This window comes from Papio anubis, chromosome 9 (genome assembly GCF_008728515.1).
Source record: "Papio anubis isolate 15944 chromosome 9, Panubis1.0, whole genome shotgun sequence".
Lineage (NCBI taxonomy): Eukaryota > Metazoa > Chordata > Mammalia > Primates > Cercopithecidae > Papio > Papio anubis.
In genome coordinates this window covers 38,543,764-38,563,361 of record NC_044984.1, presented here as the reverse complement: position 1 = coordinate 38,563,361, position 19,598 = coordinate 38,543,764, and the positions used below count along the sequence as shown (strand labels likewise).

The following is a 19,598-nucleotide window of genomic DNA, read 5'->3' as shown; positions in this document are numbered from 1 at the left end:
TGAGTGCTTCTAAGCCTACATGGGGACAAAAAAGTATTTCTGAGTTTATAGTTTCTTTGTGGTCGAGAAGTGCAGGATAGGGCAGAAAGAAGGACTTTAGATGTTAAATGTATTTCAGGATGAAAGCTCCCTCTCTTAGAAGGAGAGATTCCTTTAAATTAGCTTATGAGTCTGGAATTTTAATTACACTTCGCAATAAAATTTAGCAGATTCAGAAAACTGGAGATATATTATTTGTGGGCAGTAAACTCGACAGTCTGTCACATCATAATTCCTGTAAGTGAGTATGGTTCATGCCATAAAGGAAATTTTATATCAAATGCTAGGTCATAAGTTACTCTAAAAATATTGAAAATACACTTTTAGATGCTGGGAAAATTGAAAGTTTGTGTAAGGAAGTAGTCAGAGTAGAATTTCAGAAAATCCTCCTGGTGCCAGTGATTTTTCCTTGGTAATGTTGTGAAAGAGACTGAGAGAAGGAAAAGGAGCAGAGCTGGGGACAGGAAGATTGGGAGAGAACTGGGCTAGGAGGTTCTGTCACCAAGCTAAGAAGTTAGGAAGGCCTACATAGGAAGAATGATAATGTTAGTAATATATGTTCAAGTTTTGTAAAATAATTTGCTAATGTAATCCCATAATAATGTAAGGCATACTGGTGAATACAAACTTTAGAATATGCTAAAAATTTGTATTAGTATTCTCATAAGGTGTTGCTTGGCTACCGCCATTTAAAACCTTATTTTAAAGTAATTTTTAAATGTAAAATTTAACTGACTTTATATGATTTATTACTTACAGGTTGAAAAATATTGAAAAGAAATTGAAAAGAAAAGAATGAATGTCTTTAATATCTCGGTCTGTAGATGATTCCCCTGAGACTTGGTCAGCTCAAAGGAAATCACTTTGATATTGTGATTAGAAATTTAAAAACAAATAAATCCATTCTGCAAACCTGAGAGAGAGAGTTATGGAAGCAATAGAAAATGTTAAGGTAAGAAACTTAATTTTAAAAGATATCCAGGGAAATCTTCATGTCTCTTTCTCTGCTACTGTTGAGGCAAGAGGGGAATCTCTTTTCGTACCTTTTAAGGGATTTTTAAACACCATAATTATTTTAAAGTGATAAATAAATATTTACTTATATTTTACTCTTCAGCTTGATACATTTTTGTATTTAAACAAAACAAAATATCATTGATTTTAAAAATGCAGGATATGCAACCTTCATAAAGAGGGGACAATCTGATTCATAAGAGATTTTTAAAGCATCTGCTATATAGAGCAGTATTTAGTCAGGGGAATGTATTTTTGGAAGACTTTGATGTATACAATACTTTGCAAATCATACACACTGTATTAGTCCATTCTCACACAAGTTGGCAAGGACATACCTGGAGACTGACACTCATATGAGAGAGGTTCAGTTGACTCACAGTTCAGCATGGCTGGGGAGGCCTCAGGAAACTTATAATCATGGTGGAAAGGGAAGCAAACACATCCTTCCTATGGTGGCAGGAAGGAGAAGTGCTGCTAAAGGAGGAAAGCCCCTTATAAAAACCATCAAATATTGTGAGAACTCACCACTATCATGAGAATAGCTGGGGAGTAATAGAAGTCTCTATGATTCAGTCCCACTGGTCTCTCCCATGTCAGGTGGGATTATGGAAACTAAAATTCAAGATGAGATTTGGGTGGAACACAGCCAAACCATATCATAAACTTTTATGTTTTATGGTAAAAATTACTTAGCATAAGTTTCTAAAATGACATTTTCCAGACATTTAAAATACACATACAAACAGTACCTTCAAGACCAAATCATCTAATTCATCTAGACATCAAAGCAAAGTTTATACCTATCAGCCAAGATAATAAATATTTTGACCTTGCACATATGGTTCCTCTTGCAACTAATTTTACTGCCATTGCATGGAAGCAGCTTACAGACAATATATAAGAACTAACATGGCTGTGTTCCAATAAAACTTGTTTACAAAACAGGTGTTGGACTAGGTTTCATTTGTGGCTGTAGTAGTTTGTCAACTCCTGATGTAGATGAGTAGTTCTCAACCTGAGGGAGCTTTCAAAAAAGTTTCACCCATTGTTCTCTACTCCTGAACCAATTAAAAAGAACATTTGGGATGCAGGTTGGGCATTAATACTTATTTTAAAAACCTCTTAGGTGACTCTACTCTTTAGACAATACCGAAACACTGATTCAAGTTTCTGACCACAAAGACCTTTTACACAGTTTTATACCTCCAACAGGAAAACAAGCAAACAAAAGCTGGTTATTTTATCTGCCTTGTAGTTAGAAAAATATCTTCCAACTAAAATATCTTTTAAACCCGCACAACCTGTATATGGAAGTTATCTGATTGTATACCATTATATACACACACAAGTTAGTTCAAGTTCATGCTGCTATGAAGAAATACCCGAGACTGGGCAATTTATAAAGAAAGGTTTAATTGACTCACAGTTCCATGTAGGTGGGGAGGCCCTGGAAACTTACACAATCATGGCAGAAGGCACCACAGGGTGACAGGAGAGAATGAATGCCAGCAGGGGAAATGCCAGATACTTATAAAATGATCAGATCTCGCGGAGAACTCACTATCATGAGAACAGCATGGGGAAAACCAATTCCATATTCAATTACTTCCCAATCGGTCCTTTCCCATGACATGTGGGGATTGTGGGATTGATTCAAGATGAAATTTGGTGAGACACAGCCAAACCATATCATATGTTATTTTACCTTTTGTTTTCCTTGGACCTACCTAAAATTCACTTCTTTTTCCTCAAAAACTCCTTACTAAATGATATACTTTAAAAGATAGAAGTTTCTTTGAACTCGATAGCATTTATTACCTGTCTTTCATTTGTTATGTATGAATATACAGCTGCCTATTACAAATTCCCATTAGAAACAATCTTTTAGTTTTAGCCAACTTCCATTGGTTCTCATGATGTGAGAAAGGAATTGAGAAACCCCTGAAAATAAGTCTTTGAAGTTTTGTTTCAAGGATTATATCTCTGTTATAAACCTTTTGTTATATCTAATACTTTGAAGGGTTACTTAAAACTCTGGTTATTCTAGACATTATCTGATATTTTTCAAATTTGAAATAATTAAAATATTATGAGATTTAATTAAGGAGTATCACTTATTTTATTCATGTTAATTTTTTTTTTTTTTTTTTTTTTTTTTGAGACGGAGTCTCACTCTGCTGCTCATAGGCTAGAGTGGCGGGCGCCATCTTGGCTTTACGTAAGCTGCCACTCTGTCTGCCATTCTCCTGTCTCAGCTCCCGGTAGCTGGGACCTGCGCCCACCACCGCCTGGCTAATTTTTGTATTTTAGTAGAGACGGGGTTTCTCACCATGTCTAGCTAGGGATGGTTCCATCACCTGACCTCGTGATCCGGTCTCGGCCTTGGCCTCCCAAAGTGCTGGGATTACAGGAGTGAGCCACCGTGTCTCAACTGTACCAATTCTTAAATGATGAGATAATGACATGCTTTTGTACCATGCTGACAAATGAAAACTGGCTCACAGCATTCACTAAAAATTTTGAGTTGGTATTCAATAATTGTTGACTGAATAAATGCATACCTCCTCATGAAGTAAGTGGGGGAGGACTCAGGTTTCAAGAAATTGTTCAAATCTTTGGTATTTCTTCATGCCTAAATGACTGACCAATTTCTTTAATGGTTGCAGTATATTACAGTTTTCTATTTCTTCTGAGTAATGTGACAGCTTTAGTGCCATGGCCTGAAGGGTTCACCTCCATCAAGAGTTTGTATTCTCCCTTGAATACAGGAGTGGTACTGTTCCAGGTGCTGGAACAGCTGGACCGTAGAGTACTGCTGAAGTGGCTCCATTGTTTCAGGTCAGCCTTAAGAAACTGAGATGAACTAAAGAACAAACAGTTATGTAGAAAAGTGCCAGGATGTGGGGTTTGAAAGTAAGCTGTTCTTGACTCCCTACATCTCCAGACAGCTGAAGAGTCTCAAAATAAGAAAAGAGAGCTGCCAGGGTCAAGGCTGGTGGCTCAAGCCTGTAATCCCAGCATTCCTTTAGAGGCCGACGGGTGATCACGAGGTCGGGGAGATCGAGAGACCATCCTGGCTAACACGGTGAAACCCCGCTCTCTACTAAAAAAATACAAAAACTAGCCGGGCGTGGTGGCGCGGGTGCCCAGTCCCAGCTACTGGGAGGCTGAGGCAGAGAATGACTTGAACCCGGGAGGCTGAGCTTGCAGTGAGCTTCGAGATCGGGCCATTGCACTCCAGGCTGGCGGCAGAGCAAGACCCGGCCTCAAAAAAAAAAAAAAAAAAAAAAAAAAAAAAAGAAAAAGAGAGCATCAGGATAGGACCATCTCGGCACTAGGTGACCAACTCATTTTGGATGCCCAGAACTTTTCTGGCTCTAGCACTGAAAATCTCACATCCCAGGAAACCCCTCAGTAACATGAATGGAAAGCTGACATATTTTTGAAGTTTTCTTCACTGGTTTTATGTTCTAACTTCTAATTCTGTGTTTTCTTTCCTATTCTTTAATTGCGCAGCATTTCTCAGACTATTTGGTCCCTATGTGCATAATGCTGATTACAGAGTTCTTCTATTAAAATAGTTACAAAGAGAAAAATTCAATTGTGTATTTTGACATGTAATTGTACTTATATACTCTTAATTTGTTGATTATTTTGTATACATAGAAAAAAGGCTTTGTGAATTACTATGGACCACAGAGATTTGGGAAGGGAAGGAAAGTTCACACAGACCAAATTGGACTAGCTTTGCTGAAGAATGAAATGGTATGGATTTTGGAAAATGTAATCTTATCTGTTTCTGTCAATTATACTTACTACATAATCCAGCTCCTTGCTTTCTTAACTCTAGCTTATAAATGTATGTAAACACACACATACCAAATATATTACATCACTGAACATTTAGTGAGCTGCTGCTATGTCCTTGGTATCACATTACAAGAAAGCCAACTGTGTGAGTGTCCTTGTGGTTAGTACATATTTGAGATTTGACACAGAAATGACTATCACTTTCCAATTTTAGTGAACTGAATAGAAGATACAGAGGTAATTTTGACCCTACAATCCCAGAAATCAGATACCAGATCATATAAAAGATAGGAATCTACATAAGTCCAGAGACTGAAAAGGAGCAGCAAATTTGAAAACAAAATCTGACTAGTTCAAAATGAAACTAAAAATGCATGTTACAACTAAGAAGCTGCATTTGCTGAAATATTAAAAGCATATGTGTGTATATCTACTTTTAATTTATATTCTTTATATATAATTACATATTTTTACACTAAAATGGAATGCACATAATGGAGGAAAACTACAAAACTATAAAAATTATATATTTGAACAAGTGCAAGATTATTCTTATGATAGTATCTTGTTCACTCACCTGTGTTCTAATATGGTTTCTTGAGTGGAAGAGAAGGAAACAGTAAAAGATTTTGTGAGAAACATGATGCATAGAACATCATCTTACATATCAAATAATGTTCAGAGCTGATGATTTAGACCACATCTGCAAATCTATAGGTAGTTCTGGGTTTCACATTTCAAAGGAGATTTTAGCAACTGGAATATAACTGATATGATAAAGAGTCTAGAAATGTTTACCTCAGCAGTGGTTGTTTAGTCTAGAAAACTCTGAAAATTAACTTGTAAAATGTTTAAAATTTTGTCATACAGAAGAAGAACTTAATAGTTTGGGGCCTGTTGGATGCAGCATATGTTCTACTTGAGTTCTGCCATTTGTCACCTGTGTTACTATAGGTACTTAACTTTTCCAAGTTGCTTAACTTTTCCAAGCCTCAGTTTCCTTATCTGTAAAATGGAGATAGCATGTATGTCACAAGATTTTTCTGAGAATCAAATGAAAGAACTTTTGGTAAGGCAGCTAGTACGGTGCCAGACAAGTGTCGATAGATGGGATGGGCTAGATATTTAAGGGACTTGTAGTCCAGCATAAAAGACTTTTTCTTAACAATTGTTCAAATAACTGGAATGTCCTGTTTCTCATGACAGTTAAGCAAAAGCTGGATGGCTACCCCTCTACCTCTTTCAAACCTCATATTGCATGCTCTTGAATTTTTAAAAACTTTTGCTTTAGTAGTAATAATCAATTATTGCCATGTAACAAATTACCCCAATACATAGTGGTTGAAGACAACAAGCATTTATTATCTCAATTTCTGAGAGTCGGGAATTTGGGAGCAGCTTAGCTGAGCGGCTCTGGATCAGGGTCTCTTGTGAGGCTGCAGTCACACAATCGGCCCCGGTGTGTAGTCTCTGAAGACTTGACCAAGATGGAGGATCTGCTCCTAAGCTCATGCTCGTGGTTGTTGGCAGGAGACTTTATTTTCTTGCTTTAAGACTATTCGTGGCATGGCTTCTCCTAGAGAGATAAGTCCAAGAATGCAAAGGAGAGAGAGAGACACAACAGATACCGCAGTGTCTTTTATAACCTAGTCTCAGAAGTGGCATACTTTCACTTCTTCTGTCTTCTGGCCACACAGATCAACCCTGATAAGTGTTTGAGAGGACTACATCACGTGTGAAGACCAAGTGATGGAGAGCATTGAGGGCCATCTTAGAGGCTGATTCTTGCAGCTAAAAAGCTGTCTCTTCTTTCCTTTGCCTGAAGCACTCCCTCCCCAACGTGTATATTCTTTAGGTCTCAGTTTAAATATTCTCATTCTACTCCCCAAGAAAAAGTGAATTCCTCTTATTTTGTGATCCTGTATCATCTTGGGCTTCCCATCTTAAGTTTTATTATATTTTATTGTTATTGCTTATTTAATTTTGTCAGTAGGCAGAAAGTTTTAGTTGGACAGAGACCATGACTCTTTTACTCAATGCTCTGTCCCTAATACCGTATGCAGTACCTAGCACGTGGCAGATACCTAATAATATTTGTTTGAATAAATGAATACTCTAAAGGAAAATTGAGTGGGAAATTGGGTCAAATGACCTATTTAAAATTCTTTCCTACTCTAAGACACGTGCTTTAGAAATAAATCCCAGGGCTAAAGACAGTGACAAAATAAGTGAACTAGTAGATACTATTTAAAAAGAAAGGAACATCTTTTAATCTATTTAGGATTTAAAATAAAATATTAAATTTGGCAACTTTTTCATTAAGATTTTGGCAATTATTTTTAAGTCCAAAGAATTCAGGAAATTGAGAGCACAAATGAAATTAAGGGCTTGCCTTTCCCCTCTGCTTGCTACTTTCCTATTTTTGTCATGTGTGTTGGTCAGGTCTGAAATTGATGTTATTGTTTTACCCTTGTGTTCTTAGCTCAATAATAGAGATAAAGCATGACAGAAGTCTAGGTTGTCTGTCAATTGCCAATGACAATAGAATTTATGCTGTGTACTTACTTTGATAGTACTCTCGATATAACCTCTTCTCCAATTTTATGTCTCTCTTTATCTTTTGTCTTATGAATCCTTTTTGGTTTTAAGGGAGAACTATCTTTTGTATTTCCAATATCCTTTTCTTCAAGGACTTCTAAGTCTTGAGAAATAAAAAAGCCAGTTAAGATATTTGTGCTGAGGTGGGCAGTTCACAAGGTCAGGAGTTCGAGACCAGCCTGGCCAATATGGTAAAACCCATCTCTACTAAAAATATAAAAATTAGCTGGGTGTGGTGGCGGGTGCCTGTAGTCCCAGCTACTCGGAAGGCTGAGGCAGGAGAATAGCTTGAACCCAGGAGGCAGAGGTTGCAGTGAGCCAAGATCACACCACTGTACTCCAGCCTGGGCAACAGAGCAAGACTCCGTCTCAAAAAAACAAACCAAAAAAGGATATTTGTGGCTGTGAAACGAGTGAAACATAACTTTAATTCATTTGATCCTAACCTGAAAGTTATAGCTGTATTTTCTTCGGAAACTTCTGAAGCTTCTTTTTTTAATGTTTTCTTTCTGAGCTATTTTCTTTACTTCTGCTCTGGGAGCGAGGCATTCTACATCTTCAGAGCTACTTCTTTTCCTCTTCCCTTTTCTGACTCAGGTAAGTTGGATACTTAAAATCTTTGTTGTTTTTTTTTTCTTTGAGGGTTGCTTTTGGGGTTCACTAATTTCTACTTCTGAGCCCTCAGAGTGGTTCTTGATCTTTTTACTTTACAGCTGCCTGCATTTCTTGTGTCCATGTTTAATTCTTTGACCTGGACATTGTCTTGCTTTTTCATTTGCCCTTTCTTTTATTTTGTTTATTTTTCTTTTTTCTTCTGTAACAATACATTGGTTTAATTTTACTTCTGCTCCAGCCATTTAAATATTAAATATTTTCAAATACATCTATTTAAATATTAAACAAATATTTAACATTTATTTTTAGGCCAGAAGGGGCTCAATTTTCACTGTCTTAGGAAATATGTTAGGTTTTCTTGGTGCTTCTTCAGGTGGGTTGTTAAGAACCTGAAATGAATTCAAAAAAGTTTTACTATTTATAATACTTTCTAATTTTTTTGCTTTTGGAAACAGTTTAAAAATAGGGGTTTAATACATTTAGCCTAAGCTTTTCAGAATTCTTACACCTTACTAAGAATGTCAATACATTTTAACCTTAATATTTAAAAAAAATGACAAAAGTGGAATTATGGAAGTGATAGGGAAATGCTTTTTTCAGTCCATAATATTTTAAACCTATATATAAAGTTATTTCATGCAGAAGGCTTATTTCTACATTTAACATTGACTGTTTAATTTTTGAAACCCTAAAGGGAAAATTGCAGCATCAAGTATAATTATTAAATGCCTATTCTTTTAGGATGCTAGAGAATTTGCATCTTTTTTTTAAGAAAGTAATTTGACATTTTTATTAACACATGTTTACTTGCTTGATTTTTCAAGATGAAAGCCATAAAATTGTTTCTTACACCAGAAGACTTGGATGATCCTGTAAATAGAGCAAAGAAGTATTTTCTTCAAACTGGTATTTAAGTTTCTTTATCCTGTACATAGCCATGCAGATACAGATACACACTATAAATGTTTTATCAGCAGGAGAACATTTATTGTAACATAAATGTGATAAGAAATCGATTATAGTATATTACATACTGAATACTTTTATGCCATGACTTAGGCACTCACTTCGTTTTTGGTCAGATTTGGAAGTTTTTTTTGTCTATGCTAACTCTTGTCTAGGGGTAGGGGCAATGGGTGAAATAGTTTCTTAGTTTTTCTTGGGTGAAATTCTCTGAAAAGAGAGGAGTTCCAAATTCTACTCTGGCACTGATGGCAATATAATTAATTGCAGCTCGGGGAGATACAAACATAAATGAAAGTTCATTTATGATATTCCAAACTTTATGCATTTTCATTCTAGTTGCCAATTAGCCCTGTCAGTTTTTAAAACTTGAGGTCAATATGATGGAGTATATATAGAATGCTTGATGAAAACCAGTAAGGAAAAGTGGTTATGAATGTGGCTTGAGTCAGATTGCATGGGGGTTAACTCTCAACTTTAATACTTCCCAACTGTATGATCTTGTGCAAGTGATTTGATGTTATTGTGTTAGTTTCCTTATCTGTAAATTATAGCAAATCACAGTACCTAAAAGAGTATTATGAGATTTAGATATGCCCTTGGAATAATGCCTCGGATGTGCTACATACAGATAAATATTACCTTTATTTAAATATTATTACTTATAATATTATAAATATTACCTTTATTTAAATAATAAAAACAGCAACCACACCATGTCAGATTCATTCAGATATCTGACCGACATACTGAATTTCACTTACATTGAAATAAAGGATGTCAGTTTTCAAATATTTATTATTTTTAATTATGTACATATTACATATGTGCAGCTATTCACAGGAAAGTAATATTTTTGTGCCACACCACAATGTGTAAACAGTGTGGGCACTTCTAACTCTTATGAGTAATTTAAGTAATACTAAGGAAAATTCAAAGTGATTTATTTGTATCTGTTGTAGAGTCCCCGAGATGAAAATTTCCTTATGGTAATGATTCTTCAACATTCATATGCATAAGAAACACCTGGTACATTTATTTCAATGCCAATTCCAAGGCCATACCTGAATAAGCATCTTTTTGCTAGATTCCAGTCATCGGCATTTCAAAGTGCATCCTATTTTGTGAGGCATAATAGTGTGCCTGAAGGCTCCAGATCTCAACCCTTTCTTAGTAAAAAAAATTATGTGTTTATGTCCAGAATAGCTCTTTAAAAAACTCTAGTCTCTGCTAGCTCAGCAATAGCAATTAAATTATTTAATCCTTGAGGGTTTTTTGTTGTTGTTGTTGTTGGTTTGATTTTGTTTCAACAGTCCTGTGAATAACTTCATTAGTTTATCTCTATTCTGAAGTAAGGGACTTTAGTAAGCTGTTATGAATGTTGGATTCTTGCGTTTTTCTTTTTTTTTTAATAACAGGAAAAGTGAAAGTAGGTACATATTATGCTTATTATTTTTTTAAGCTCTTCAAGTGTAGCTTGATTTAACCGAAAGCATTAAATATCATCTTAATACCCATGTTCATTGCTTCAGTTTGAGATTAGAACAAAAGCCTTTGTAAATTGGTCTTTAAATAAAAGTGGCTAACTACCTGATTTACCCTTTATTTCAGAGGATGCTAAAGGCACGCTTTCCTTGATGCCTGAATTCAAAGTGCGGGAGAGAGCATTGTTGGAGGCATTGCATCGCTTTGGCATGACCGAGGAAGGTTGTATCCAGGCATGGTTCTCTTTACCCCATTCCATGCGCATATTCTATGTTCACGCATATACCAGCAAAATTTGGAATGAGGCAGTATCTTACAGACTTGCAACCTATGGAGCAAGAGTAGTGGAGGGTGATTTGGTCTGTTTGGATGAAGATATTGATGACGAGAATTTCCCAAATAGTAAAGTAAGTATCATTCCATCAGTTTTCCAAGAGTAGTTACTATACCAGAACATGAATTTTCAAAAGCCCTGATTATAGAAACACTTTAAACATACATGTAATTTATTTATCTGTTTGTACTTAAATTTACTCATCTCCTGCTTCAAGTCTGCTGTCAGTTTAGGCTTAGCACATGTTGGTAAATGGAAAGATAAAAATAGTGGTATGGAGTGAAAGATATAGGTAGTAAAGCTTCCTTTAAAAAACTCATTTTAAAAAGGATTACGCAAATAATGCACAAAACAGCCCATCAAAATAAAAATCAAGGCCAGGCGTGGTGGCTCATGCCTGTAATCCCATCACTTTGGGAGGCCGAGGTGGGCGGATCACGAGGTCAGGAGTTTGAGACCAGCCTGACCAACATGGTAAAGCCCTGTCTTTGCTAAAAATACAAAAATTAGCGAGGCATGGTAGCACACGCCTGTAATCCCAGCTACTCAGGAGGCTGGGGCAGGAGAAACTCTTGAACCCCGGAGGTGGAGGTTGCAGTGAGCTGAGATCGTGCCACTGCACTCTAGCCGGGGTGACAGAACGAGACGCTGCCTAAAAATAAAAATAAAAACATTGCAGATGACTCTGCAATCCCTGCTAGTATCCTAATGTGATTCCCTCTGCTTCCTCCAGAGACTCAACCTCCGTTGTTATATGTCTTTCTAGACCTTTCTCTATGCTTTCACATAAATATCCATTGAAAATCTATTTTTATTATATTAGTTAACACTGAGAAAATAAAAGGTAGGATTTAGAGACTCAAAACTTAAAGTATGGAGAGGAGAAGGAATATGATTTTTATAATGGTATAGGGAACATGTAATGTGTATTTCTTTTACGGAAATGTGATTTTATCTAAATGTGATTCATAATTTCCTCTTAGCAGTGTCTTAGAGACATTTATATTAGTGAAGTTATAATATAGTTTATATTTTAAAGCTTGGTTCTTCCATTTCCTCCTTGTCAAGTTTTTTTTTTTTTTTGAGACGAAGTCTTGCTCTGTCACCTAGGCTGGAGTGCAGTGGCGAGATCTCGGTTCACTGCAAGCTCTGTCTCCCGGGTTCACGCCATCCTCCTGCCTCAGTCTCCCAAGTAGCTGGGACTTCAGGTGCCTGCTACCACGCCTGGCTAATTTTTTTCTATTTTTAGTAGAGACGGGGTTTCAACGTGTTAGCCAGGATGGTCTTGATCTCCGAACCTTGTGATCCCTCCGCCTCGGACTCCCAAAGTGCTGCGATTACAGGCGTTAGCCACTGTGCCTGGCTGTCCAGTTGTTTTTATCTCTGTGGATTTGAACTAATGAAACTGGGTTCCATAAATCATGCAAGGAAGTTCATTTAATAGTACTGTAATACAAAAAGAACAAATTATTTTCTAAAATTATCATGTCAGTCTCATAAATTTTAAAAATTAGTGAAAATTTGAATAACACTTTCATATGTAACCTAATAAAATCATTGGATTTTAGAGAAGAAAAGGATTTTTAGAGACACTCTTTTTAAATTCCCATTTGAAGGGGTGGCCTGCCCCTCCACACCTGTGGGCGTTTCTCATTAGGTGGAAGGAGAGACTTGAGAAAAGAAATGAGACACAGAGACAAAGTATAGGGAAAGAAAAAGTGGGCCCAGGGGACCGCTGCTCAGCATACAGAGGACCCGCGTGGCACCAGTCTCTGAGTTCCCTCAGTATTTATTGATCATTATCTTTACCATCTTAGAAAAGGGAAGTGGCAGGATAATAGGATTATAGTAGGGAGAAGGTCAGCAGTAAGACATATGAATAAAGATTTCTGTGACATGAATAAGTTTAAGGAAAAGTGCTGTGCCTTGATATGCATATGCAAACATCTCCATAAACCTGTTTAGTGCATAAAGAGCAGTATTGCCGCTAGCACGTCCCACCTTCAGCCCTAAGGCGGTTTTCTCCTTTCTCAGTAAATAGAACATACAATGGGGTTTTACACCAAGATGTTCCCTTGCCCAGGGATGGGCAGGAGACAGATGCTTTTCTCTATCTCAACTGCCAAGAGGCCTTCTTTCCTCTATTACTAATCGTCCTCAGCACAGACCCTTCATGGGTGTCAGGCTGGGGAATGATAAGGTCTTTCCCTTCCCACGAGGCCATATTTCAGACTATCACATGGGGAGAAACCTTGGACAATACCTAGGTTTCCTAGGCAGAGGTCCCTGCGACCTTCTGCAGTGTATGTGTCCCTGGGTACTTGAGGTTAAGAGAATGGTGATGACTTTTCACAAGCATACTGCCTTCAGGCACTTCTTTAACAAAGCACACCCTGCACAGCCCAAAATCCCTTAAACTTTGAGTCACCTCAGCACATGTCTCTTGCAAGGACAAGGTTGGGGGTAGGGTTACAGATTAACAGCATCTCAAAGACAGAACAAAATGGAGTCTCTTATGTCTACTTCTTTCTATATAGACTATATAACAGTCTGATCTCTCTTTCTTTTCCCCACACCATTTTATAGAATGAAAATTGGGTCCCAGATTGGAGAGGAGACAGATTCAGAGTCACACAGGTAGTGGAATTAAAAAGACCCAGCTGCCTAACTCCTAGCCCAGTTTGGTCTCTACTAGAAAAATCATGGAGTATAGAGAAGTAGTCTGTAGTGAGAACTAGAACATGGTCCAGTTTTTCAAACATAGAGGTAAAACAGACTCTGAACTCTACATAAAGGAAACATTATCTAAATTAATGTCAGAATTCTTGACGTATTAATTGAGGTTTTTTGGTTTTAAGTGATAGAAAGCCACCTCAAACCTACAGTAATTTAAAGAAACACGAGAATTTATTGGCCCTTGTAACTGAAAGCCCGTGATTGATTCAGGCACAGCTGTATTTGGGACTTAAGTGTCCTAAACGATCGCCGTTTTTTTGATCATTCAGCTCTGCTTTTCTCTGTGTTAGATCCATTCCCAGTCTAGCTTACACCTTTGGTGGCAAGATGGTTATTAACCACTCTAGACTCATTTGTCACCACTCTAGACTTGCTTCTCTGCAGAAGAATGATTTTTCTTTCCCAACAGTGCCGACAAAAGCTGTGTAATTGAGTCTCAGTGGCTAGGAATGGCCTGGCCTGGATCATATGTACAGAACCAAACCAGAAAGTGTGAACTGCAGTATGTGATTGACTAAACCTGCATTCCTGGGACTCCTTCCTGGGACCCTAACCCACATCTGACACCTGGGAGAGGTCCCTTGGAAAACGAGAGTGCTACTACTTGAAAAGAGGGAGTAAAGATTGCATAAGCCAGAACATCAGCTGTCTGCTTCACTGTTTCATTAAATGGATGAATAGGCAAAAACTGCGATTACTTTTGCTCCAACCTAATAGGAAAGAAATAAGAAAATGGTCACTAGGAGGCAGCATATGTTGCTAAGAATGGTAATTTAGTTGAGATACAGACTCAAACTCTGTGTGAAAAGAAACCTAGCAGCATTATAAGTTTTATTTTACCTCATGTGGGGGAGAAGAGATGTGCCAATGATCCCCTTTTGATAAATAACAAAAAATCGTTATCATTTCTTAACACCTCCCAGATAACGTATCCATTTAAATATTGGAAAGCACACTAATTAGTAAGTCATCCATTTCTAAATCAGATTTTTGGAAGTTAAAGATTACTTTCACAAGATACAGCAACAATTTTTGAAATGCATGAGTTTTATAAGACTTCTTCATTCAGAATAACATTTACAAGGATAGTTTTGTGACTGGCATTTTAGCTGCTTTCTTTTTGGAGCTGTAGGAGAAGAGAAAACATTTTCTCATACATATTTTGCAGAATTTCCTTTTATGAGCAGCAAAAACAATGTTTCTATATATTTTAAAATCGATCACTTATTTTATTAGCACTGAGGAAAGAAAAGGCAGGACATAGAGGCCCAAAATATAAAATATGAAAAGGAAAAAGAATACAATTCTTAATAAATGGTATATGGGGCATGTAATGTGCATCTGCAATGAAAAATTATAGAAAACTAATCTGATTCCTTCTTTTGATAGGATTACTAGACTAACAGGTGTAGCTACATTTCAAATCACTTGGTAACTTCTTTTTGTGTGTGTGTATGGGCAAGATGGAGAAATGTGAGTTAGACAATTAAAAACGTAGGTGAATTTGTAGTTGGGGAGCAGCTATACAAGGAAAACATGTTTGCTCATGAATTGTTGGATATCAACCTGGAGGGAATTCTCTAAAGACAAAGCATGGTGTTTTATACCTTGACCATGTTTATTCAATGTTTTCATAAATTACTTAAATCACAGTATGTAGGTATACTTATGACTCTGTGAAAGAGAAAAGGCTAGAAATGATAATGCAAGAGAGATCATAATTCCATGTAGTATGTCTCTTGTAGTTTGATCAGATCACATCTGAAGCTTTCTATCTGTTTCTGAGTGCAGTAATTGAAAGAGGTTAGTTACCAATAAACAAAAAAACCCCCCAAATTATAAACAAAAAAGGTGTGACATTGTTGATAAGATGAGGGAGAGTTGAGGGGAAAGCAGGTAGATTTAGAGGGGCTCTAGACACTGTACCATGTGATGAATACATATGAGAATGCTGTGAAACCTTGTGGAGGGAGGATAGATGCCTTTCTGTTTGAGCTTTCATATATAAGAGAAAGCAAACTACTTATTCTGTGATATCCTAAAGCAACATTTCATAGAGTTAATCTATCATGCACCTTTTTTTCCTCTTGTATGTGGCAGTTGTTACCATTCTATGAAACAAATGCTGAGAAATACCACTTCTTTAAATTTTTTTTTTTTCAATTTTATTTTAAAGACAGAGTCTTGCTCTGTCACCCAGACTGGAGTGCAGTGGCACCATCGTGTTTCACTGCAGTCTTGAACTCCTGGGCTCAAGCGATCCTCCTGCCTGAGTCTCCTATGTAGCTGGCACTACAGGCATGTGCCACCACACCTGGCTAATTAAAAAAAATTTCTTTAAATAGAGACAGGCTCTCCCTATGTTTTCCATGCTGGTCTCAAACTCTTGGCCTCAAGCAATCCTCCCAAAGCACTGAATTGCAGATGTGAGCTACCACATCCAGCCAGAGAAACATCAGTTCTGTAGAGAGTATTATATTTTCGGGGGACAGAGATAAGTGGGGGTGGGCAGTGGGTTGATATTATAGAAGCGGATTTTTGATTCAGCCTAACAAAGAAAAACTTTGTGATTTAGAAAAAGATTGCTGGTGATTGAGGTGAAAGTATTGCCTCAAAGTTTTCAGCAGTCCACCTTTCTCCATGTTATCCAACGTCAGTGATTAGTGGTTAAAGCAGGAAGAATCATTCTAATTTTTATGTATTCTACACCTCCAGAAACAAATTATGATAAGATCTTGTTTGGGTCTATGTATATTCCAGCGTAGGAACTGATTTATATGTAATAGAGTTAGGGAAAATTGAAAGTGGAGGAAATTTGGAACATGTGGAAATCGTTCATATTTTCATGTTTTTTAAAACTAGGTTCACCTGGTAACTGAAGAGGAGGGATCAGCTAATATGTATGCAATACATCAGGTAAATTTGCTTAAAAATTAGTATCACTTAGACCTAAGTGTAGATGTTGTCCCCAAAAAGCAAAATGTTGACTAGTTCCCCTCCTCTTTTTTTTTAAACAACTTTTAAATTAAGGTATAATTTATATACAATTAAATTCACGTAGTTTATAATTGTCTAGGCTTTGATCAACATATTTTTGATAAATGTAGGACTGTGTGTCCGCCACAAACATCAATCATAAAGAACAGTTTCCTCCCCTCTCCAAATTTTCCTGTGCCCATTCCCATCCTTCACCCTGGGCAACCCCTGGTCGGTTTTCTGTCACTATGGTTTTGCCTTTGAAATAATGTCATATAAATGGAATACTACAGTATATGACCTTTTGTGTCTGGCATCTTTCACTTAGCATAGTGAATTTCAGATTCATTCATATTGTGTATATTTGAATTTTTTACCTTCTTCCTTTTCTTGACTACCTTTTGGTATTGTTCAAGAAAACTGTCTAGAAGACACCAGCAAAGGAAGAATACCCCACAAAATGCAATGTTTACTCACAAGCAGCTAAGAAAATAAATATTGAATGTGTTGCTATGTGTTTGCTTTCTTGTTTGGAAGAAATAAGAAAATGTAAGATTGCCCACCAAGATACTGGTAATGTGATTGAGCAGTAGAGGTTACTCTTCATGTTACAGACAGTACATGCTTTATTCTATAGAGATTAAGTCGATATCAGCTAATTAAGTGTACCTAAACTTCTTGAATAGTGAATTGTCTAATAATATCTGATTTGAGTTGGTTACCTTAGTTATTTTGAGTCCTTGATTTTAGTTAGCTATTTTCTTTGGCAGCATAAAAATATCATAGCATATTATTTAAAGTATGTTTTAGGCTGATTGTGATGTTTATATTCTGAGACTGTTTTTACAAATCCGGGTCCCAGTCATAAAAGTACGTTAAAAATATGATCATGTATCTTTTTGAAGGCTATTTTCATATTTTTTCCGTCTTTTGTTTCACAGGTGGTTCTTCCAATACTTGGATACAATATTCAGTATCCAAAGAACAAGGTAGGGCAGTGGTACCATGACATACTTAGCAGAGATGGACTACAGACATGTAGGTTTAAAGTACCTACTCTGAAACTGAATGTACCAGGATGCTATAGACAGATTTTGAAACATCCCCGTAATCTCTCATACCAACTAATGGAAGATCATGACATTGATGTCAAAATGAAAGGTTCCCACATTGATGAAACAGCTTTGTCTCTTTTGATCTCTTTTGATCTTGATGCTTCATGCTATGCTACCGTTTGTCTGAAGGAAATAATGAAGCATGACGTTTTAAACTGATACGCTTGGTATAACCGTATATGTGTCACTCTTTGAAGGAAAGGGAACTAAAATGTCTTAAGCACCTCCCATGTGTTAGGAGCTTCATAATTGTTATCTCTTTTAATTTTCACAGCATCCTGAGAAGTTAGGATTTGATACTATAATTTTATAGAGGACATGTAAGTGTCAGGGTCTAAATTTAAGGTCCATGTGACCCCAAAGCCGGGGTTTTTTTTTCTATTATATGTTTCAGTGACCTTTATTCTGTGTCATAAAGTTACAATCTTTTGAAACCATTAGGAATATATATAATACTGCAAGAAAACATTTAAGAAAAAAAGTTGTGAATGTTCATATCCTCCAGCTCCTTGCTTAGAACCTTGGTGAAACTAGGTTGCAGTGAAGCAAATGTTGGAGAGAAACACAGATGAAGCATTTTGCTAATTATTATTGTCCTCCTTTCCTATTTTTGAAATTATTGATCAGAACAATATACAAGGGAACTATCATCCCTCTGTATGTGATAGGTACCCCAGAGTAGTTATTACCTCTTTGTGAGACATAATCTTTGATGAAGACTGAAATAAAATTTCTCATCCAATTTTTATATCTTGGCATATGCTGATCCTCTTGACCATTTGTAATTTTTTTTCATATTATCTAAAACAGGTGTTAGAGTCAGGCAGATTTATGCTTAGATTCTGGCTCTGACACTTACTGGTGACTTTGAGTATGTTGTTGATTTTTTTTGTGTGTGGGTTACTGATAGAATCAAGACAATGCCAAATAATAGGATTATCTCCACATTTTCTGTTGCTGGAGGAATAAAACATTGTGCCCATTTGAAAATTTTAATTTTTGTTGATTTAGCTATCCCACATTATAAATCATCCTTAACCATTTTATATCAGTTAAATACAGGGGTAGGGTGGGGGAGGAATGACTGGCATGTAGGCATGTATTGATTTGGGAATATCTGAGCATTTCTTTCATTGTTGGTAAGATATCATGATGAAATTAAAACAGCAGTATGGAGCATTATATATCAGTAATGTGATACTTTATATACTTAAGCCAGTTTAACCATTTTGGGAAATGTTAGCATAAGGAAATAAAATCCAAAAGAAGGAAGAGAAGCTATATGCAATGCAAAATTCGCTTATTGCAATATTTTTATATACAAATAAAGACATTAAAAACAGTTTTCACAGTCCATCATTACATAACTAAAGTAAGTGAAATGATATGTATCAACTTGATGGTAAAATATGTAGTTATTTAAAAAAGCAATGAACAATTTAGTTTCATGAGAAAATGTTGTCCCCAAAAGTAGAACACATATATTGCAACTGCAATAATTCTCTGAATTCATCTTTCACAAATAAGAGACATGTTAGCATAGTGATGAAAAACACAGATATTGGAGGCAAACTTACCCAGTTTGAACCCTGGCACTGCCACGTATAGCACTACAGCCTTGGGAAAGTTATTTAAACTCATGTGCTTCAGTTTCAACATCTGTAAAATGGGCATGTTAACATTGCCTACCTCATAGGCTTACTGTGAGAATTTTCTAAGTTAATATAAGTAAAGCAGCTTTAAAAAGTGCCTGGCATTTAGTTATTGTTAAATAAATGTCTGCAGATGCAAGTTTGGAAGAGAAAAACAAATAAATAAAAATGCCTTCCTGTTAAGATGATGGGGTATTTGGATTTTTTTTAATACTAAAAAGTTTTTTTTGTTATATGTTTTGGCAATAAATAATTCTC

General features: G+C 36.4%; 2 protein-coding genes across 3 annotated transcripts in view; both read left to right on the top strand.

Annotated features, from left to right (window-relative positions):
* Positions 1 to 19,598, top strand: part of PUS7L (pseudouridine synthase 7 like) — a 78,424-nt gene that overhangs the window by 11,403 nt on the left and 47,423 nt on the right. The window lies entirely within an intron of this gene.
* LOC116268860 (pseudouridylate synthase 7 homolog-like protein) lies at positions 945 to 19,523 on the top strand. Its single transcript, XM_031650428.1, has 6 exons — positions 945 to 991; positions 4,723 to 4,821; positions 8,904 to 8,985; positions 10,654 to 10,934; positions 16,460 to 16,513; positions 17,515 to 19,523. Exons 1-6 carry the CDS (start codon positions 968 to 970, stop codon positions 17,845 to 17,847), a joined length of 873 nt encoding a protein of 290 aa, XP_031506288.1. The 5' UTR covers positions 945 to 967; the 3' UTR covers positions 17,848 to 19,523.

Coding starts and splice junctions, on each gene's coding strand:
- LOC116268860 (XM_031650428.1), top strand. CDS start 968: ATGGAAGCAATAGAAAATGTTAAG. Junction 4,822..8,903: donor CTTTGCTGAAGAATGAAATG/GTATGGATTTTG, acceptor TGATTTTTCAAG/ATGAAAGCCATAAAATTGTT. Junction 16,514..17,514: donor ATATGTATGCAATACATCAG/GTAAATTTGCTT, acceptor TTTGTTTCACAG/GTGGTTCTTCCAATACTTGG.